The sequence below is a fragment of the Heterocephalus glaber genome, unplaced genomic scaffold (assembly GCF_053883595.1).
Source record: "Heterocephalus glaber isolate CG9 unplaced genomic scaffold, H.glaber_assembly_v1.0 deba00001463, whole genome shotgun sequence".
Taxonomy (NCBI): domain Eukaryota; kingdom Metazoa; phylum Chordata; class Mammalia; order Rodentia; family Bathyergidae; genus Heterocephalus; species Heterocephalus glaber.
In genome coordinates this window covers 18,406,095-18,429,205 of record NW_028258310.1, presented here as the reverse complement: position 1 = coordinate 18,429,205, position 23,111 = coordinate 18,406,095, and the positions used below count along the sequence as shown (strand labels likewise).

At 44.8% G+C, this 23,111-nt stretch overlaps 1 protein-coding gene across 2 annotated transcripts; it reads right to left on the bottom strand.

Annotated features, from left to right (window-relative positions):
- Gnpda1 (glucosamine-6-phosphate deaminase 1) lies at positions 1-13,430 on the bottom strand. 2 transcript variants are annotated; one of them, XM_004854311.4, is made up of 7 exons: positions 13,347-13,430; positions 12,293-12,422; positions 8,842-8,943; positions 6,603-6,785; positions 5,475-5,659; positions 2,237-2,411; positions 1-1,451 (listed from the first exon to the last, which is right to left on the bottom strand). In XM_004854311.4, the coding sequence occupies exons 2-7, from the start codon at positions 12,414-12,416 to the stop codon at positions 1,357-1,359; spliced, it is 864 nt and encodes a 287-aa protein (XP_004854368.2). In that variant the 5' UTR covers positions 12,417-12,422; positions 13,347-13,430; the 3' UTR covers positions 1-1,356. The 2 variants fall into 2 exon arrangements, with proteins under 2 accessions (XP_004854368.2, XP_004854369.1); XM_004854312.4 differs by having other exon boundaries at positions 12,748-13,359.
- Between the last annotated feature and the right edge of the window lie 9,681 nt (positions 13,431-23,111).

The following is a 23,111-nucleotide window of genomic DNA, read 5'->3' as shown; positions in this document are numbered from 1 at the left end:
TTTTTTTAAAAATACTGGATTTAATAGAAAAATCACATTATAAACAAGTCTATTGATCCATTAGCTTAACACAGAATGACAGCACAATCACGTGTAAAAGCTAAAGACAAAATGCTGGTAGCAAACAGCTCTCAGAGAGGCCTGAGCAGGCTCTGAAAAATCTTTCCCAGAAATAGGCAACAGTTGCATCCAACAGGCACAAAAACAGGAATCGGAGGCAGCAGCCACTCCATGAGGCCTTACAGGGCATAAGGAAAGGCAAAGGAACAGCCCATCTTGGGAAGGAGAGGCGCAGGATACACCAAAGGGCTGTGTTTCTCAACGTCCTGAGAACCGCAGTCCACACCACAGGAACCTGAGTGTGTTATGGGAGCAGAGTGTTTAAGTGGATAAACAGTACAGAAGCATCCGGTGTGTGGTCTTGGCACTCAACTTTTAGGGAGGCAGGAAGTCAAAGCACTATACTGTATGCCGTGACTAAATTCAATCTGAGCTGCTGGCCAGTGCATCACCTTGGCCAGACACGCTGAAACTGCAAGGGTCTGATGCCCCGGTGGGCCTCTTCCTTACTGATGAGAACATAAGAGGCCTTTGACAAAAACACAGGGCTCCAGTGGGAAAAGGGTTTCCACCTTTTTCCTCACAGGTCCCTGTGGGAGAGAAGCTTGTCATGGCTGGGTCCCTGGGGCTTGGGTTTACCAGCAAAAATCACCTCTTTAACCCCATTCACCAAATCCTCCCACGGGGAGTCCTGGCAGTTCACAGAAGGGCCAGCTATGAGAGCAGAAAAAACTGTCCCTTATTACCTTCCCCCGGGAGAGTTTTCTTTCCACAGTACCTGGTACTGACCAGAGATGCTGCTTCCTTGCTCCTTGTACGTAACTTAGGTAGTGAGGGAGTCTGTTCCTTATTCTGAAACAGGGATTCTCAGATAAGGGGAGGCCTGCTCAAGGGGAACTCTCAAGACTCTCCAGTAGTGCTGTATCTAAAATATACAAGCCCCTACTTCCCAACCACTTGAGAGTAAGTGCACCTAAGGGTGGAAATTCCTGATGGGAGTGTGTTGTACATGTGAACAGTGGCTGAGACAGACAAAAGCTAAGAGCCCTAACTTGGGTGTGGCAGACATCAAAATAATGGAGTACACTTTTCAGAGATTTTTTTCTGATTAAATTGTAAGTCATTCTCCCACTAGCTAAACTGCATGACTAGGCTTCCTGTCTCACAACTGGGAAAACCCACTTATCTGCAGTAACCATACTGGATTAAAGAAAGACAATTCTTGTCCAATAAAGACAACTTCCAGAAAGGCCCGCCTGTTTCTGCGAGGTACCCAATACTAAGTCCCAGCACAGACTAATCACTGTATGGTTTCTTAGAAGACTGGCTTTTCTCAATTTCTTTCATACTGTATAGGGGGTCCACCAACTTGTTATGGACAAGCATCAAACCTATAAAAAATTAAAAACAAAGAAACAGTTAATGCAGATAGAGGCAAAGAGTGCATCATTTAATAGTAACATCCAGAACCTCTCAAATCTTGTCCTAGAACTGACATTTACCTCTTTTCTGTGTGATCTCCAAGTGAGAAACACTAAGAACGGGGAAAGAATTTGTCATTCCCAATGAGTGCAGAATTCCCAAGCTGCTGTCAACCCATCTACTACAGGAGCTGGCTATTAAAGGGTCAGTCTTTCTAAGAATAGATTACTAATTTACATGCTTAAACAATGAGGATTTTCATGTAAGTTTGGTAAAAGTAGTAGGTATCTTTTTTTTTGGTGGTGGTGCTGGGGATGGAACCCAGGGTTTCACACATGCTAGGCAAGCACTCTGCCCCTGAAACACCCCCCAGGCCTCCAGCAGATGTCCTCCTAAATGAAAGAAATAAAAATCCCCTGACAGCTTGTTCAGGCCCTCGGCTAGAGGGGAAAGAACTGAGGGCAGAGATATTGGTGGACACAGAAAACCCCAGGCTCACTGTCACTGGAAGGAGACCACCACACAGCCTTGGACTACAACTCTGCATTTTCTGGCCTCCTCCTCAGAGCAAACACCCCCAGAAATGGACCCCTGCAATCATGGATGAAAGAGAAATGACCATATAGTGAGGCAGTAGGGGTTGATTTTTATTAAAGCCATGGGTGTTGACTGAAACACCTACAATGAAAGCTAGCGCCCCTCCTTACTCCCACACACCCGAGCCTGACCTCATATTCCCATGCCCACCCCTCACCTTTGAAATACTTGACGGTCTTCACTTTCAGCTCCAGGGTGGCATCCTCATCACACACAAACACAGTGCAGGGATGCTGCTGGAAGGCAGACACCGTCCACATGTGGTTCACCCCCTCCTCGATGGCCTTGTACAGAGCAAATGCCTTATGAGCACCTGTGATAAGGATCATCACCTGGGGACCAGAAAACAAGCCTGTGACTGGGAGGCCCAGACACCTGAGTTCCAAGCCAGTGGTAAGGCTCACTCCTGTAATGTCACATTGAAAGTAGTAACTGTGCAACATGTTCTGCTCAGTGCCGGAGGGCACTGCTTCCCCTCTTATTTTAGGAATAGGGAATGCAGCTCCAGTAGATAAGTAACTTTCCCATGGTCATTTCTGACCCCAGAGCATGTGCTCTTCAGTACTGTGTAATAATAGTCCCTCCAGGCAACTTTGATGAGGACTGTGGGCGTGCCTTATGAACAGATGGGCCACATCCCTCAGGGCATAGCTAGGTGAGCTCACAATCTTTGAAGGGACCTCCACTTTGGAAGCAATGGTGAGAGTTATCTCTGTGAGGCTCCTGAGGCTGAATCCCAGACAGGCTACCCTTTAATCTGGTCCCTTTCAGTTCAGAGCATTAAACCTGCTAATGTGATTTGGGTAATGCTTTTTGTTTACATAAAACAAAGGCATAGATGCCACTTAACAGTTAAAATATCAAGGACATAAGTGCTGGAAAGTGGTCCTAAAGACTTCAGTTTCATAGATTTCCTTTTAATTCACTTGTACTATGGCATTATTTGTACTCAGTGTTGCTTTCTTAAAAGGTGAGCACACAGAGGCACAGAGTGACTGTGATTTCAGTACTCCTCAGCAGTTTGGAGCCCATTCTAGAAAAGTTTCCTGATTTCCAGCCCCAGGTCCTTTTCCAGATCAGATGCCCTCAATGAACAAGGATGGCCCCCAAACCCTGGTCAAAAATTTATCTTTTGAATAAAAATTTTTTGTGGTGCTGGGGATTGAGCCCAAGGCCTCACACATGCCAAGCAAGTGCTGTACCACTGAGCTATATCCCCAGCCCAAAAGTTCACTTCATAAATAGGGAACTTTTCCCTGATTTAGATGCTTGTTTGTAGATTTGGGCAAAGAAACTGGAAGCTAAGATGTCTATAGCTACTTCCCATTCACTATACCTCAGAAAAGAAGAGTAAATACTTCTAAATGCTAGTGAAAGCAGTAAGGACATTGGAATCACCAAAAAAAAAAATCTAATCTAAATGGCACCCAATTCTAGGGGGAAACTCCTTAAATTCAGTTCAAGATGCTCTTTGTCTTCAGTACTGGAGATTGAACCCAGGGTTTTTGTACCTCTCCAGCCCTTTAAAAAAAGTACCTGAGGGCCGGGGATTTAGCTCAGTGGTTCTGCCGCCTGCCTAACAAGCACGAAGTCCCAAGTTCGATCCCTGGTCCCCCCCAAAAAAAGTACCTGAGGGAGCCAGGGATTTAGCTCAGTGGTTTTGCCACCTGCTGCAAGCAAGCGCAAGGACCCGAGTTCAATCCCCGGTACCAAAAAAAAAAGTACCTCAGGTTAGCAATTTTTTTTTTTTTGGAAACAGGACCTCACTATGTAGGTCAGCCTGGCCTTGAACTCACTATGTAGCCCAGGCTAACCTCAAACTCATGACAATCTTCCTGCCTCAGCCTGTGGAGTGTTGGGTTTACAAAATGCAGAAGGCAGGGCTCTCTGAACATGATGTTTTGGAGTCTGTCAAGAAACTTCTCAATAACTATTTGGTTGTGCTTTTTAAAAAATTTTTTCATCTGGGCGTGGTGGCACACACCTGTGATCCCAGCACTTGGGAACTACATAGTGAGACCTGGTCTGAAAAAAAAAAAATTTGTGAATGTATGTTTCTTTTTTTTGGGTACCGGGGATTGAACTTGGGTCCTTGTGTTTACGGGGCAAGCGGCAGAACCACTGAGCTAAATTCATCTTGGGCAACTAGTATATAAACATATTGTGCCTGTGTCATTTTTACTCCCCTTTCCCCCCACCCAAGCCCTTTATTTTTTATTTTGAGATAGGGTCTCACTAAGTTGCCCAGGCTGGCCTCGAACTTGTGAGCCTCCTGGCTCAGTCTCCCAGAGTGCCGGGCTTACAGAGATGCCCCACCACATTCAACTACATACTTATATTCTAATTATGCCTCACCACATTTATTAGCCCTGAGCACAAGGCTATAACCACAGCATCCCTGGGTGCAGGAGGCACGTTCCTTCAAACGATGACCAAGGGGGTCCTCGGCCACATTTGTGGCCTGGGGCTGTTCTGTGCCCAAGAGATGCATATAAAGGGAACACTAGCAGAGGCCAGGGAGCCTGCACTGGTCAATCAGCAAAGGACAGAAAATATGCTCAAAGGATTCACCTCACACTGGGTACAATGGTGACCTCCAAAAAAGAAGAGGAATAGTGTTAGGACCAGCTGGAATTTTACCCTTATTTGTAGTGTTTTCATCTTTAACAAGAATGTATTCAGAGGGTGGGTGGTGTAGTTTAGTAGTAGAGTGCTTGCCCACAACTCCCAAGACCCTGAGTGTGATCCCCAGTCCTGCAAAACATGAAGCAAAAAACCAGAGCAAGGCATGTACAAGGTGAGATAATACAGTGAATGCCACTACCAAGTGCCATCCAAAGAAAAGCTGCACTGGGAAAAACAGTATGGTGTGTTCTCATCCACCTTACTCACTGGATCTGGCACCATGCGACTTCTGGCTCTCCCCCAAAAGTCAAAACAATCATGAAGGGTAAATGTTTTGAATCGATTCGGGACATCAAGGCAGCCACAAGAGAGCAATTAAAGATACTGACGGAAGAGGACTTCCAGAGCTGGCTCAGAGAATGGCAAGAACTATGGGATAAGCGTGCTCCAAGCAAGGGGAAGTATTTTGAGGGAAACTAACAGCAATGTATTATTATTAACTTTTTTCTATTATTATTATTTTATTTTCTATTATTATTATTTTTTCTTATTAATTTTTTTTCTTGGTACTGGGGATCGAACTCAGGACCTTGCGCTTTCGAGGCCAGCAGTGGCACCACTGAGCTAAATCCCTGGCTACTATTATTAATTTTTTAAAAATTACTCACTGTATATTTCAATCACACCTTGTGTTCAGGTAGTACCTATACAGCTAAAATTAACAAAAATATGAGCCCTCCACAAAGCTGGTGGAGCCCTTGTACCCTTACCTCTCTAGCGTCCATGACAGTGCCCACACCCACCGTCAGGGCCATGGTGGGAACCTTGGCAAGATCACCGTCAAAAAACCTAGCATTGGCCAGGATGGTGTCCATGGCCAGCGTTTTCACTCGGGTCCTGGACACCAGACTGGAGCCTGGCTCATTGAAGGCAATGTGTCCATCAGGGCCGATGCCTGCAGAGACAGCCACAGCAGCCCAGTAAGTTCCTGGGGATCCCAAATGTCAAGAATGGACAGTCTCTCCTTCCCTAACTGGAGTCTGAAAAAACAGCCTTTGAAAATGTATTTCTTTTCACATAGGATCCATGGTGGGGAAGTCTTAAGCACCCAAGGTACATACACACATTGTAACTTGTTCCCACATTCAAAGAGCTCAGCAAGAAGCAATCTATGAAGCTTCTGCCTCCACAGATTACTGGGCAGTGTAACTTGTCTGTCTCTCTTGCCGGTAGATGGGGTCCTGCTGCTGGGACAGAATTGCAACACAGCACCTCAGTAGGGGCTGCCAAGTTTAGGAACTCTTAGCATATCAAGCTCCTGCCCCCTCCTCCCCACTTCTAGGTGTAAGATCTAGAGCAGTAAAAGGCAGTCCAATCTCACACCCCTGTACATGACTCCTAGGGAGGCAACAGACAGACAAGAGCCCAAATCTGAGAGGTAGACACCCCAGGTTTCTGCCTTCTTCCCACTACTCCTTGATGAGTCATATGACTTCTCTGGGGTTCTACTGGTTATCAACAGCACGCAAGAGCTGTAGGGAACCTTCTGGAACTAGAGGAGTCCATAATCTTAAACGGTTTTGTTTTGTTTTTCATAATCTTAAATGTTTAGGTAAGTTATGGACTAATCTACAAAGCTTTAAGACCTCGGAGTAGAGGATCTCAGAGTACAAATCGAAACCCCTCAATGTACAGACCAGGCATTGAAGTGCAGAAAGAGGGAGTGTCCAAGACTACAGTTCTTGAGCAGTAGGGGCTCCCACTCTTGACGTGATGGATGACCCCAGTGTCACTAGCACAGACAAAGCGGGCTACGTGGAGACAGGCATGGCTTCTGGTTTCTCTTTCTACTGATTCCAAGCCCACTGGGCCTGGCCCTGCACATATACCACACTCACCTCCAACAAACAGCTCGATCCCACCGGCAGCCTTGATCTTCTCCTCAAAGGCATTGCACTCAGCCTGCAGGTCAGCTGCATTCCCATCCAGAATGTGGGTATTTTCTGGGTGGATGTCAATGTGTTTGAAGAAGTTGTTCCACATGAAGGAGTGGTAACTCTCCGGGTGGTCTCGAGGAAGGCCTGTGGGGCCAGGGGACACTCAGTTATGCCAGAGCCCTTCTCCCAAGGTGGAGACACTACCATAACAAACAGGGACATTCAGGACTGCCCATCATGGAGCCTTGGGCACCAGCCCTCTGACCCCAAACACTAAGGACAGCCGAGCTGGTGTCTCAGTGTCCACTCAATCAGTGCCATCCCCTGGGACCACAGGACCGGAAAACGCCCTCCTTCTGATCTCCTTTTCACAAGGAGATGACCACAGGCTGAGGTTGGGGCACTCTTGGCTTCTAGAGGTGGCCTGGCCACCTGGAGTAGCACTGGGCCCATCTAGGAAAGGAAGCAAGCACACTCTTCACCCTGTGCCTCCCACCCCCATTCACCCCAATTAAACCCTTGCTCAGTCTAAACCCCAATTTAAACACCAGGTGATTGGAGAAAGTTATCTCAGGGCTCCTCAAAATACACTTTGTTTTTTCAGCCAGAAAAAATGAATGTCTAAGGTGAATGTTTAATGTTAATCATTAAGAATATTTAAGATCAGGGCTGAGGATGTAGCTAGTGGTACAGTGCGTGTCTAGAGGGTGTGAGTCCCTGGCTTGATCCCCAGTTCCACAAAAATAAGAACAAAAAATTATATAAAATCAGCCTTAAAAAGGAAAAAATGCTAACACATACTACAACACAGATTCACCTTGAAAACATGTACTTATGTGAGGTACTTAAGAGAAATCAAATTCATGGAAACAGAAAGTAAAATGGTGGTTTCCAAAGCCTGGGGAGAGGAGGAAATGGAGAGCTGTTGTGTAATAGTTATAGTCTCACATTTGCAAGATGAATTCTGGAGTCTGGTTGTGCAATAATGTGACTGTACTTAACACTACTCAACTGTATATATAAAAGGGCTTAAACTGGGCATAGTGGTGCAAGCTTATAATCCTAGCACTCGGGAGGCTAAGGCAGGAGGATCGCCCCAAGATCAAGGCCAGCCTGCATTACAAAGTGAGACCCTGTCTTAAAAATACAAAAAGAAAAAAAGAAATCTAAGATGACAATTTTTTTTTTTTGGAGATAAGGTCCTGGGGTATGTTGCTCAGGCTGGCCTTGATCTCCTGGCCTAAGAGGTCCTCCTATCTTAGCCTCCTGAGTAGCTGGGACCACAGGGTTGCAAACCACACCATTTTTTGAAGATGGTAAATTTTGTTTCTGTACAGTAATTCTTTTTCAATAATTTTTTTAAAAAAGAATGTTTAAAGTGAAGCCTTTATAAATGATGGGATGGGGTGTGAGAGAAGACATGGTCAGTAGCAGAAAAGCCACCATCTCAGCCCTCTCCAAGTGTCTCTAGCAGAAAAGGGAGCTGGAGGAAGCACACTGGAGACACAGGCCCCAGGGACACATGCCAGCCAGGATGCATGCGTGAGCATTCATCCCATAAAGAGATGGTATAGAGCTGGGGAATGGGCAGCGGGGAAAGAGGCACCCTAATTATTAAGTGCTCACTCATGTTTTACTGCATACCAGAAGCTTCCACATTTACCACGGTATTATTTAATGATCACAGCCCATGACCCCTAAGGTCAGCTTTTTTTTTCCTTTTCCATACTGGGGACTGAACCCAGGGCATCTGCACCGAGCTACATCCCCTCATGGGGATGTAGTTTTTTTGTTTGTTTTTTTTTGGTACCAGGGATCAAACTCTGGGACCTTGAGCTTTCAAGGCAGGCGGCGGAACCACTGAGCTAAATCCCCAGCCCAGATGTAGATATTTTAAAAGTTTTGAGACAGAGTCTCACTAAATTGCTAAACTTCTGAGCTGGACTTGAATTTGCAATCCTCCTGCCTCTGCCTCTGGAGGGTGCTAAGATTATAGCCCTGTACCACCATACCCAGCACAGGTCAGCTTTACTAGCCCCATGTTCTAGCTGAGTAAACAAAGGCTAGAAGAGATAGGTAAGGAATCTATCACTAAATAGGGCTCCCTGACATCCCCCATCATTTATCAGAGCCACGCCTGCGAGAGGAGAGGCATGATGCTCCTGGAATCAGACAAGAACCCTGAAAGACGAAGACTCACCCACATACTCATCCATGTTGAAGGTCTTCACATATTTAAAGGACAGGTCCCCATTCTTGTAGTACTCAATCAGCTTCTTATAGGAGCCAAGTGGGGTGCTCCCTGCAAGAGAGGCCTCAGCCATGAATGCTGCCATACCCGTGAACACTCCCAGACCCAGCTCCTAAGGGGGCTGTTCCCCAGAGAGAATCTATCAGATCTGAGAGAAACAAATCAGAGTGTCCTAGCCAATGAACACTCTGGCCCTACTGCCATCTGCACACCACCTCCTTGTTCAGTGCCCATTTCCCACTAGAATGCAGGCTCCAGAAGGGCAGGGCTGGGTCTGTCTGTCTGCTGATCCCCAGTCCCCAGCATCCTGGTGACTGAAATCACTCTATCTGTACCTGACTTGAGCATCTGATGATTACTGATGTGATCATCTCCCAGCAACTACTATGTGGGAGGCAAGGGGCCGAGGATGGGGATGGAGACGAGAGAGAGCCGTCTGAGGAGAGGCCACTGTCTAGGACGGGGGACAGAGAACAGGGGTATCAGTGGTGCTCTGGGGTTCAGGGAGGACTTCCCCCTGAGAGGAGATTCAGAAAATGCACATAACAAAAGGCAGGAGGCCCACCGTGGATTAAAAGGCTGGAGGAGGGGGGCTGGGGGATGGCGCGGTGGTAGAAGACTTGCCTCACATGCACGGGGTTCAATCCCCTGCATTTAATAAAATAATCAGAAACTAAAGATGCAAGAGCCCCGAATGGACACTAGATTAATTTAATAACAGCTACCCATAAAAGATAAATACGCACAATAAGGAAAAATTTTTGAACATAGCTTATATATTAGATGGAATATAGTAGACCAGTTCTCAAGTCTGATAACAGTGTGGGGGTTATGGGAGAGAATGTTCTCATTCTTAAGAGGATAGAAGTTGAAAGTTTTAGAGGTAAGGTGTCAGGATGTCTGGAATGTATAGAAAAAAAGAATTGTGTGTGTATGTGTGCGCGCATGTGTGTAGACCATGAGCCAGAGAAAAATAAAAGCAAATGGTAACAAATGGTGCATCTTGATGAATGAAAACTACATTGTTAATTTGAACTTACCAGAATATTTGAAACTTTTCAAAGTAAAAAGATGGAAGGAAAAAAATCCAAATCAGACCATGTTATCATTCATCTTTTCAAAGCCCACAACAGCCCCTCACTCCACTCTCAGTAATAACCAGTCCTTACAAAGATGCCATATAACTCAGCCCCTGGCTCCCTCTCTGTGCTCCTCATTCTACACTGGGCGTTTCACCTCAGGGCCTTTTCACATGGTGTTCTTGCCCAGAAATGCTCTTCCTTCTTGTACCTGCGTGGTAACTCACCTCTTCAGGCCTTTCCCCAAATGTCACTTTCTCAGAGAGACCTTCCCTGACACGGTATCTGACACTGCAAAGCCCCGTCTAAATACTTCCTATCCTTCTTTGCTGCTTCATTTTTCTCTTTCCTTCTTAATGCCACCTAACATACTCTATGTTTTGCTAATTAACTTTGTTTATTTTCTGTCTCTCCCACTATAATTTGAGCTTTGCGAGGTGGGAACTTAAAACCTTTTGTTTGTTGCTGTATCCCTAGAGTTCTTTAGCTTACTGAGGGCACTCAGTGAGAATCTACTGAATGAATGATGGTGGCAGCACCACTCACCCCACTCACTACTCAGCTGGTCCCTGAGGCCAGGCCTTCACCATTTTCCAAACCTCCAGCCTTCCCACCAATTCTCTGAACTCCCCAACATACAGCCAATACTCTTTTACTGCTCCTTTTAGCTAGAGTTGGTTTCTATGCCTTCTATCCAGAACGCTGACCAGTGCTGCATCTAATGGAAGGAATGCTCCAAGGAACCCGGATGAAAATGCTGCACTGGTTCAAGCATGATAGGCAGGGAGGGGCTGCATTTTGAAGGCCTGGAATTCCACTCTGAGGAGCTTGGATCTGATTCTGTGATAATGGGAACCAGGGAGGAGGTGCAGCAGGGAGTGACTCCCTCCCTTCCGTTAGGAGACAGGATGTTAACTCAGTCCCTATTGAACTGAGACACGGGCGGTTTCACAGGTGCAGGATGATTTGACTCCCAAGAGGCTTATGCCTCTTGGACAGAGCTCAGCAAACACCACCCCAAAGGCCCAATCATACCTACTGCCTGTTTCATTCTGAGTTAAGCTCATAAGTTAAAAAGGGTTTTTTTGTTTGTTTTTTGGTACCGGGGAACAAACTCAGGACCTTGCGCTTACAGGGCAGGTGATTAAAAAGGGTTTTTACATTGTTAGTTTTTTTTTTTAAATCAAAAGAATATTTTATGACAGAAAATTACAGTAGAACCTGGAGTTATGATCGGCCTAACATAAGAACATCTTGGGTTATGACCAGAATTTTCGTTTTAACTTATGACCAAAGTCTTGAGTTACAACCCAAAAGCCGGCCCCCTGTGCTTCTAGATGATCTCAGATACAGATTTAGCCCTTAAAGAGTTCTAGAAGGAAAATTACAACATCCTTTTCTGTGAGGGGTTAACTGAGAAATCCTGGGCCAATATCTAAGGGCACTGAGATCTGCCTGTACACAGGAGACTTTGAAGGCTGTGTAGAGGAGCCTGAGCCTTCATTGCCCAACCTGAGTTACAACCGGTCCTCGTGAACAAATTGATTTCATAAGTCAAGGGTCAACTGTATACAAATTCAAAGTTAAGTGTCCATAAATAAAGTTTTATTGGCACACAGCCACATTAATTCATTCATGTATTGTCTGTGGGTGTTTCACACTCTACTGGCAGAATTGAGCAGCTACAACCATGAAGAGTAAAATATTTACTGTTTGGTCCATTACAGAAAAAGTTTCAATGCTACTGTTTTAGTGGATGGGCCCAGTAAGACCTTAGCGCAAATCCCTCACTGTAAAAGAAATAATTAGAACATTCGCCTTGAGGAACTGGGGTCAAAATACCTTCCTGTTAAAGCTAACATTCTGGCCTTTTCCAGAAGGAACTGGGACTGCTTTTCACTTAAGCTCTCTGCTCAATTGTCTTCTGAAAAATTATCTGACAGACTATCTTGTCAATTCTCTTAAGGATGGTACTTAGCTGGTACCTGCTACATGCACAAAAGAGAAATTAATTCATTTCATAAAATGAATGCCTTAGGGCATCAGGACTTAATTCTGCTAAGAAACCCTGGATGACAGGATTGACTTAGGATGTAACCTAAAAATCAAGTTCTTCCTGACTAAGAAAGATCCCTCCTGGAACAGGAGGGGTCAATAGGCCCAATAGCAGCAACCCATACAGGAAACCAAGTACTGTTTTGTACAGGCAGGGGGTCTGGTGTTCTCACAACAGCAGTACCTCAAACCCTTCTCTAAACCCCTGTGGCCCCTTAAAAGCCCGATATCCACTCTCCCCACCCCATCACTGTCCCACAACGCACCGGTGGGGAGCCCCAGGGTGAAGTACTTGTCTGGGCCTGGGTTAAACTGGATGATTCGGTTCCTGATGTACTTGGCGGCCCACTCGCTGGCCTGCGAGTAGTGGTCCAGGATGATGAGTTTCATCTTGTTCTGTGGTGGGGAGATGAGAAGACAAAGTAAATATAACGCTAAGGAGCCTGCGGAGAAAAGAAACAGAGAAGGCTGGGGGCGAGGAAGAAGCCCCTCTAAACCTGCACCCGACCTCCTTTCCAAATTAAGCAAGAAAAAGGCCCTGACTTTTAAGTTCCCACCAATAGGCTGGGCCAAAAGACACCACCCACCAGGAGGCGCAACTGTGAGGTGGAGCTGGGTTCTAATCCCAACTCCCCCATTTTTTTAAACCAACGACCAAACCTCATAAAGCAGCCTCTGGGCCCGTTTCCCACTACACAAAAATGTGGAGAGTAGTACCTACCTCCCCAATGTCATGGGAATACCGTAGTAAATGAGAGAAGGGAGTAAACACCGTAATATTCAATATGTTGACTATGATCTTGTAGCGCACGACTCAGTCCCGCTCTCTACACCCCCAGTCCCATACAGGACGGATCTCCACCCCTCAATTCTAGAGAATTGTAGATTCTCCCTCAATCGCAGGAGGCTCATGGGGTCCTCGGGCCAGTACAGCAGATGGAGGCGAGGGCGCCTGGGGACGTGTGTTCTTCAGTTCTGGGCGAGGGGTGCTCCCACCGCCAGCCTTACTTGGCGAACCCTGCTGGGTCTTCAGGTTCCCGCAAAGCACGAGGGACTAAAGTAATCGTTCCAGAAGGAGGGCGTTCGCCAACCCCCACCCCAGCACTAAGGTCACTGAGGGCGGAAGCCCGAGGTAGAGGTGGCCCGCGGGGCCGTCGGTGCGGTCGTGTTTCCCCCACCCCGTCACGATCACTTCACCTCTCCCGCCCCGCAGGGGAAGGGGTGAGAGCAGCTCGCCGGGATCCCAGCCCCCGAGGACCCGGGCAGCGACCCGGACCCCCACTCGCTGGGAGGGTCCCGCCTACCCAGCTCCCCACTTACTAGGTAGTCTCCCGCGGCGCGTCAGCGAGGACTGAGGCGGCCCCGCCCAGCGCGGTCACGTGGCCGCGGTCACGCGGAGCGGGCGGCTGCGGCTGACTCAGCGGGCCGGGGAGCCTGGGGCTTGGGGGCCCGGGGCCGGGTTTGGGGGCCGGGCCTGGATGGACTCTACCGGCCTCGGACCTCCGGTCCCCGCGCTCTCTCCCAGCTCAGCGGAGGAGCGAGCCGGCTGGGAAGAGCCATGAGAAACTCGCGTGCGGGAGGCGGGCGTCAGAGCTTGGCTTTGCCCAGGGGGAAGGTGACTTGGAGGGGCCAGGTAGCTCCCAAGACAGAGCTGGGCCCGGTGGCAGTGTGGTGAGGAGGGAGAGTGTATGTGGAATTCACTTCGAGAGCCTCCCGCGGTCGGCCTGTGATTGTAGTTTGTTCGGATGCCATTTATTGAAATGGGTATTGCAGCTTTCTTGCTTTAAATATAACTGGGGTTTGAAGTTTTAAGATCAAACGTTGCAGCTTGAGGTGGTTGTGCATGCCTGTAATCCCAGCACTCCGACTCCGGAGGCTGAGGCAGGAAGATTGCTGCGAGTTTGAGGCCAACTTGGGCTACAGAGTGCAAGACCACCCCGAATAACAGAGCAGGACCCTGTTTCAGAAAACCTAAAAATAACCATTTCTAATAGTGTACATTTAACCGGGCCTGAGGGCACACACCTGTAATCCCAGCACTCGGGAGGCTGAGGCAGGAGGCTTGGCATGAGTTCAAAACCACCCTGGGCTACACAGTGAGTTCGAGGCCAGGCTGAACTACATAATGAAATCCTGTCTCAAAAATTTTTTTAAAAAGTGTACATTTTGAATATTCTTCTATATGCTTACACTGTTACACAAAGTGTATGGTGCGTATACCCAAAGTCAGGTATTTAACTTACATTATTTCATTTAATCTTTACTAACTCCAATGAGGTAAGTTTACTATTACTCTTTGTTTGGGTTTTTTTTTGTTACTGGGGATCCAACTCAGGACCTTGCGCTTGTAAGGCAGGTGCCAGAACCACTGAGCTAAATCCCCGGCCCAGTTTACTATTACTCTTTTGTAGGTGGGAAAACTGAGGCTGAGACAGAAATTAACTTGGCCAAGGGCATAAGTAGCTTCCATAAGACTTCAAGACAGGTAAATCTTTTCAAATCCCAAAGCTCTGCTTTTAACCCTAACTTACATTGCCTACAAATTGCTACGACAAGCAGACTTTGGACTCCTTATGTGTCAACAAGTGATGTCCCTGCTGACAGGGCTGTGAATCAGCTGGGCGGGTTTCTTAACTGCCTACTGTGGATGCCTCCAGGCTCACTGGCCCTTGGGCCTAGCTCCCATGCAGACCACCTCAATAGGGGTGGCCTTCATCTGCTTCATGTCATTCCTGAGGAGCCCAGGGATGGTGGAGCTTACACTTTCATATTTTAGGAACTTGTTCTTTGGCCTTAGAATTGCTGTAGTTTTTGTTTATCTCTATTTAAAGTGGATTAGAAATCTCATCTTAGCATGAGGGTCACAGATCTTCAGACATGTCAGATAACACAGGCCTGGTCTGCAGCAGCTGCATACAGAGCGTCTTAGGAGTGACTCATGTGGTTTAAATTGAGCCAGTTTCTCCGGAGTCACTACTTTGGGGAACCTGTGCATGCTTCCTGTTAAGCCTGGAGCCACTGGAGTCACACTGCTCAGGGACCCAGCAGAAAGGCATAGGCAGGGGCCAGGGATTTAGTTCAGTGGTTCCGCTGCCTGCCTTGAAAGTGCAAGGAACAGAGTTTGCTCCCTGATACCAAAAAAAAAAAGGCATAGGGTTGGGTTCCGTCTTACCTTCTGGTTCTTTTTTTTTTTTTTTTTTTTGTACCGAGGATCGAACTTGGGACCTTGTGAACCACTGAGCTAAATCCCTGGCCCTAGCCTCTTGGTTCTTGAAGGAGTAACTCAAGCAAATGATTTTTTCAGGTCCCAGTTTTCTTATCTGGAACAAGAGAATTGGGTGACAATTGAGCAATACTGTCCTCACGAGGCTGTTGTATTAAGTGAAATGTAGCACAGCATGGAATTCATGGCCAGTTGTGATCAACCTCGATTCCTTCTGCCCTCCTCGCAGCCCACTTCAACCACAAGGACATGTCCTCTGGCCTGAATCTCCTATCCTCTTGTGTTCCTTCCATGCCACACGTTACCATACACATTCTCCAGCCTCTTGTCTCGAACTACAGTTGGCAACTTAGAAGAATTGTGACTTCATACAGTGGGACGCTGCAGCTCTTACAAGTACAGATGTTTTATGCCCTCTAATACATCCTTGCTTTGGGCAAACACCCTGTCCCCATGCCCAGAATGTCTAGCTTAGTCCATGGGATTGTAGAGAAACCCAAATACCCATTTTGGGTAGCACATTTGGGTGAATAAATGAGCGAATACATAAATAAATGTCTTTTACAAATTCCCCTTGAAGCTAGAGAAAATTCTAGAAGGGTATTTTATTACTAGCTATTGCTGCATAATAGATGACCCCAAAACCTGGTGGTTTAAAATGATTATAATTATTTGTTATCTCTCATGGTTTCCGTGGGCTAGAAATTGAGACAGGGCATAATAGGGATTGGGGCCTGGGACTTCAGATGAAAGATGCAGCGTCTGGGGCTGGAGTCCAGAGCTCCCACTGGCTCTCAGGCCTGGCAGTGTGTGCTCACCCACACCAAGAATGTTCCCACATGGACTCCCTGTGGCCTGTGCTTCCTGGAGACATGGGGCCTGGTTCTCAGGGCGAGCCGAGCACAGAGAGAGGCAGAGGTTGGCTAAGGTGGCCTCCTTTTGATGACATCTTGGAAGTCACATGGCATCACTTCTGCTGAGCTAAGTGGGCTGAGGAGATCACAAGCTCCCACTCGATTTTTAAAAAGAACATACCCCCATCTCTCTCTGTGAGTTCAGTAACATTTTTAGAACAGTATGTTGGATGAGACACATATTTAAGGATGGCCATCAGAAAATACAACCTCACGTAGACACTTTGAGCTGTAAAACTAGCACTGGACTGCAGGAACGGAGTATCTGCTCTGAGCCAGGCCCTGTGCTCCAGGTCTGTCGATCACAGTCTCATTGCTTCATGGTACTGAGTTTGTCTCCATTTTCATGTGTTTTTATCTTGGTTTCCTTGATTTGTAGGGTAGGATTATAGGGGAATGTTTACTCTCTGCCTAATACTTGTATGAAAGGAATGAGTTGGTCTTGATTAAAAAACAAGAAACCTTTAAAAACTTCAATCAATTTTATGCTTCCATCCAACCCTCAAAGTGCCACCTCTTCTTTGTGGTCTCTCATTCATTTGTAAACTATTCATTGAGTCTCTACTTTATTATATGCTTTCCCTGTTTTTGGTTCTAGGATATAATAGTAAAGAAAACACATCTTTGTGGATCACCACACTCTAGTGATTAAATTGTGATAAATTTTAGTAACTCAGTGTGATAGCCAACCTCTAAGATGGTGTCTAATGATTCTTCCTCTCATATAAATGCATCCCATAGTGGATAGGGACGATCAGTTATTATAGGAATGATGCGTGTGACTTCTAGGGCTAAGTCGGTGCCACTGAGCTAAATCCCTGACCACGCCTAGCCTTCTTTACTTCTTTTAATGGTAGCTGAATCTCATAGAGATTGTTTCTTGTGACATTCAGCTCAGGACTTTGCACGTAAAACCCAAAGCCCTGTGTGGTTCAGAACATTGGTGCTGGAGCCCCGTGCATTCAGATCCTGGAGCCAGGGATTTAGCTCAGTGGTGCTGCCACCTGGCTCACAAGATCCTGAGTTCGATCCCCGGTATACCCAGAGTACTTCCCACTACCACTGCCTGCCAGAGTGCTGAGATGTGCACTCTCAGAGTGCACCACCATGCCTGCTAGCTGGGACACTTTTCTTAACTTTTCCATGCCTCAGCTTCCTCAGCTATAAAATGGGTATGATGACAGTAGCTACTTCTGAGGGTTGCTCTGAGGATCAGATGCGTTGACACATGTACAGCATTTGGCACTGTCCTGTCACATGGTAATACCATGTAATACCAGTTTTTAGTAAATTAAACCATATGAAATTGACATTTTTCTGGATCAAAAGCTATTAAATATCAGCAATTTCATAGGGTTAATCTAATATTCTTGTCCTTTCACTATGGTTAATTTCAAAGAAATAGCCCAGCAAACAGAAACAATCAAATATTTGTTATCACCACTAGAAGAAGGTCCAAGAGCACCTAAATCAGAACCCAGAGCATCCCCTTAAAATTCTCCTCCTTTATTTCTTTTACTGTGAATCAGGAAACCTTCTTTGCTGCTCATTCTCAACTCCTAAGTAAAAAAATCTTTTTGGCCTCAACACCACACTCATATCCAAGCCAAAGTAGATTCCCCTCTTGCCCTCCCTTCAGTTCACCTTCATTCTCCTCTTCCCCATCATCAGTTTCTCCCAGTTCTTTTCCTGCAAATAGCTTAGTGTGACTCCTCCGCTGTCTGTCTCCCCCCCCCCATCCCCTTGAAACCGTCAAAAAAAACACTCCTTACTAGGAGCGCAGAGAGAAGTAGAGTTTTTTCCTAATTGTGTAAGAAAAACTAGCCTAAACATGACATGAAGTTTACTATCTACAGCTCAGTAGTGTTAATTATATTCTCACAGTGTTGTGTGGCCAATCCCCAGAATTTTTTCATCTGGTGAAACTGAGACTCCAAGTCGAGTGTGGTTATAAGAGTGCTGGGGTTATAGGCCTATGTCACTGTGCCTGGCTCAGTCTTGCCTTTCCCTACCAATTTTTTTGTTTTGTTTTGGTACCAGGGATCGAACTTGGGTCCTTCTGCTTTCGAGGCAGGCAGCAGAACCACTGAGCTAAATCCCCAGCCCTTTCTTAGCAATTTTGTTAATCTCTTCATCTGTAGATGGATGCTTAAGTTTCTTCAGCCACTTGGCTATTGCAGAATTCTTTTAAATGGGGACATAAGAACAAATTTAGTTCTTTGAGGTCTCACCACAAGGGAAAGACAGTACAATAACTCCTTGATTGTGTGGTTCAAATGTTAAATGGGAAAGCGGGTTGGAGGCAGGAGAAGCCACGTGGAGCAGAGCAGGACAAATGTGGGTGGTGTGTTCAGGAAAGGACACCAGAGCCACACTGTCTGGTGTTTTGTTTGTTGTTGTTTTTGGTACTGGGGATCAAACTTGGGACCTTGCGCTTGTGAGGCAGGCACCGGAACCACTAAGCAAAATCCCCGGTTCTCACACTGGTTTTGAATGTCAGCTCTGCCATGTGGATGGTGTAACTTCTGATAAGTTATCTAATTTCTTTGTGCCCCAATTGATTCATCCATAAGTAGGAAAATCATGTCTCCCTTATAGTTCATACTGTATTCTCAAAGAAATAGCCCTAGTGAAGAGTAAATGATGTCTTCTGGTTTTTGGTGGGTTTTTTTGCAGAACCAGGGATCGAACTGAGGACCTTGGGCTTTTGAGGCAGGCGCTGGCACCACTGAGCTAAATCTCCAGCCCAAATGACATCTTCTGTACACCCAAGGTGCTTGGCACAGTGCCTAGCAGAGTTAGCCCTCACTAAAGGATCACTATTCTTATTTCTAGGGTTTTGAGATGGGCTTGAAAAAATTAGGATTTGATCTTGAGGAGGAGGAAGGCATGGCAGATAGGCATGAAGGAAGGCACTGAAGCAAAGGACGGGGGGAATCACTTCCAGATTTAATTAATAAAAATACAGGACACACGGTGAAATTTGAATGATTTTTAAACAGCATGCATGCATACATTTAAAAGCGAAATACTCTGCAGGACATACTTATTCTAAAAACACATTTATTGTTTATCTGAGATAAACTATAGATATCGAAATCACACATCTCTTTCTTTCATTCTATTGCCTTGGTGATGTGGCCCTCTTTAATACTCCCTCATTATTTTGCAGAAGTTGCTTATAAAATTCCTTGCAGTTACAGGCCACGTTCCATTTACGCTTTGACATGACTTCTTCAGTGGTCACATCCAACTTTTATTTTGTTCTTTTGACTACTGAACATTCATTAATGAGAAATCATGCTCAGAGTTAGCATTAGGAGCCATCATAGTGGACATGTACAGGTACAAAATTAACAGCTCTGAGAACTACTCTTCAGATTTGACTGGTTGAAGGACATAATACCATCCTTCACAGCTTAGCTTGCTGTTCTGTTCTTCAGGGTTGCATTGCATGTTTTGATCAAGGACTTTTTTTTTTTTTGTACCGGGGCTCGAACTCAGGTCCTTGCGCTTGCGCAGCAGGCGGCAAAACCGCTGAGCTAAATCCCCGGCCTATCAAGGACTTTTTAAAATTGTTGCCCATTGACAAGAGAAACTTTGTCACCAAGTTTTAGTCTTTTAGCAAGGGAATACTCCTATAACACTCTTTCCTCTTTCAGTTTGCATGAACTTGTTACTAAATTGAAGTTGGGAATGAATAATTCTCTTTAATTTGTGGAATCTAAAAAAGTTAACAAGATAGTAGAAGGGAAACTATTATTAGATAAGAAGAAGAGAATAGGGGGCTGTCAGGTGGGTAATAGAGGGGATGGATATGAGCAAAATACAGACCTTGACTGCCCCTCAAATGTGAAACTAGGGGGGAGAGCAGGGCAGGGAGGGGTATGGATGTGTGTGAAAATGATTGAAGTATGTTCTGTGCATGTACAAATCTGCAAAATGAAACCCATTAACCTGTATAACCAATAAAAAGAGTGAAAAAAAAAAAGTAAAAAAGGGAAACCAAAAAGAGGAGGAGGAGGGGGAAAGCCAGCATGGTGGCACATGCCTGTAATCACAGCACTGAGGAGGCCGAGGCTGGAGGATCCCTGCAAACAGAGAGTTTAGGGCCAGCCTGAATTACATAGCCAGAACTAGTCTCAAACAAACAAACAAACAAACAAAAAAGAGAAGAAAACTACAAACAAGAAATATGTAGGCTTCATTCAGTGGATTGTTTTAAAAGTCAAGAATTTGAGGAGCTTTTCTTCATAATAGTGCTTCAGATAAATAGAGGATTCCCTCAACTGCATCTGTTAAAGATTGCCAGTCGATTTTTGAATATGAGAGAAATGAAAAATTCCAAATGTTAACAGAATCATAAAAATCCTATAACTGCTCAGTGAGTGCTATAAATGCTGAAGTAGGCAAACAATTTCACAATTGCTTCAAGCTCAATGGAAGACATCCAAAGCTATTTGTGATCATTATGCAAAATATGGCAAGACAGTTGATGCCTTCCATAAAATCATTCGTGCTTCGCTTCAACTTTGAATAAACATTGTACCTTTATGCAAACATCCACTAAAAGTTTTATTTGTATTATCACCAACAAAAGCAGTAAAATTTTTCTCATTAACTTCTAACTCAAAAGTTTCTGCAAAATTTGGCTATTGTTTCTGCAGTCTCATCTGGAAAGAATTCTACTTGCACTAGCCTTAATAAGCCTTTTTCGTGATTAAACAAATTGCACAAAAGTTTTTTTCTTTATTGTGATTACTTGTGGCTATGACATATAAAGTAAGGCATTTTTATTTTGGCAACAGATTTTATCCTAGCATTTGAAAATGTGCTTGCAATTTTAAAACCAGAAAATGCGTTTGTTAGTAATATGTTCTGTTTTTTTTAGCTGAATGATGCTGATATACAGTGTGGAAAGCCATGACAACGTCTGCTGCAGTTATCTCCTTAATCTGAATTTCTCTTAATAAAAAATTTATGAGTCAATCAGTTGTATGATTTTCTCATCTAGTAGTAAGGGAATTAATAGTTGAGGAAACTGTACATTTCTGTTCTACTTAACTATTAATATATGCTTTCCACAATTTTTTTCTTTTCTTTTCTTCTTTCTTTTTTTTCTTTTTTTTGAGACAATGTCTTGCTATGTAGATCAGGCTGGCCTCAAACTCAACAGTGTAGCCCAGGCTGGCCTCGAACTCATGGCGATCCTCCTGCCTCAGCCTCCCGAGTGCTAAGATTACAGGTGTGCGCCATCACACCTGGCTTTTTCCACAGTTTCTTATATTAAATGCGGTTTTTGTTTTGGTTTTTTTTTGGCATTGGGCAGGCACGGCACCACAGAGCTACACCATCACTGGCCCTCATATTAAATGAAGACTTGCCAGGGATTTAGCTCAGTGGTTTCGCTGCCTGCTGTGCAAGCGCAAGGACCCGAGTTCGATCCCTGGTAGCAAAAAATAAAATAAAATGAAGACTTGCCTACTGCACAGAAAGCTTCAAAAGGACCTCACCAAGTGTAATAAATGTCTATTGTTCAGAAAATTTATGCTTCCTTTTTGATATTTTGGGGATTCAGACATACACAAGAAATAGAAAAGAACAGCAATAATAGAAACCACACCAAGAATGGGAGATACCTAATTTGCTCAGCTCACAGCCCCTTCATACATGTGTCACAAGTGTGAACTCATAACAAACCATAAACGCGAACCCAGCTGCTCAGAATTAGATTAAACTGAAGTTGGCATCTGGTGAAAAACAAAAGCCCACTTTATTTCCCTGCAGGAAAGAACTGTACCAGTATGGCAAAGTCTCCCCAACACACCAGAACCCATTTTATGTAAGCTGTTGGGAAACTCTGCGCTCGGGCTGGTGGGCTCTCAGATGGGAAAATTTTTTTTAAGTGTATAATTTATATTTATTAAATGAAACGTCACATCCTACAATTATTCATCAATTAAAATTATTTCAATTTTCTATTACGAAAATATATAACATTCTGCTGGACGAGGACAGAATATGTAGTAAGGTTATGCAAAGTGCAAGCTGCTGTGCTCCTAAAAGGGGGGGGCTGCCAAAAGTGATTCAGGATAATTTACCATCTCCACCCTGGGAAAGAGATTTAAAATAAAATTGTGACTAAACTGCATTTTAGGATTAAGGAAATGAAAACATTGTTGTAATAGACTCTAGTCTCATTCACTGCCACAGACCATCACTTTTAGCAAGCTACTGAAATGTTCACAACTGTACATATCAACAATCAGCTGACATGATCACCCAAACCTAGAACATTAGTTACAGAACACTGAGATTATAAACACGAGTCCATATTTCTAGAATACTGAACAAGAGGTATCCGTGGCTTGACAGTACTCAGTAATCTGTGGCATCCTTTTAAAACTATTTTACATTTCTACAATGAAACCAAGCTATTAATTTCATGTTTATAAGGATCTTTCTCGATTATTAGTTTGAATCTGATCAAATCATAATCACTCCTTACATTTTTCTCTCAACTAATGATTTCCATTCTGCTACCTATGGTTCAATTTACCGTTTATTCTATGATAGCCAGAGCTTATTCCACAGGATCTGATCTACACAATTATGTGTTAGAGACAAAATATTTTCAGGTTTGTTTTCAAATGATATTCTACAAAGAATATATCAAGTGTTCAAGTTTACAGAAAATCATACAACTGACCATACAATTCACCAATATAAAAGCCTTAACAGTTGTTTAGTCCCCTGTTTAAGTAACACTAACAAGCCTTAATGCATACGGCCACCACCTGTTCTTCCCTGTGCTATCCTTCTGACACTTACATAAGAACATCAGATGCGAAATGTTGAGAGATCTTAGAACTTTGATCTGTGTTAGCGCAACTCAGCCTCCCTTTTGCAAGCGCAGGCACCTGAGTGAGGCACTTCCCGATTGGCTGA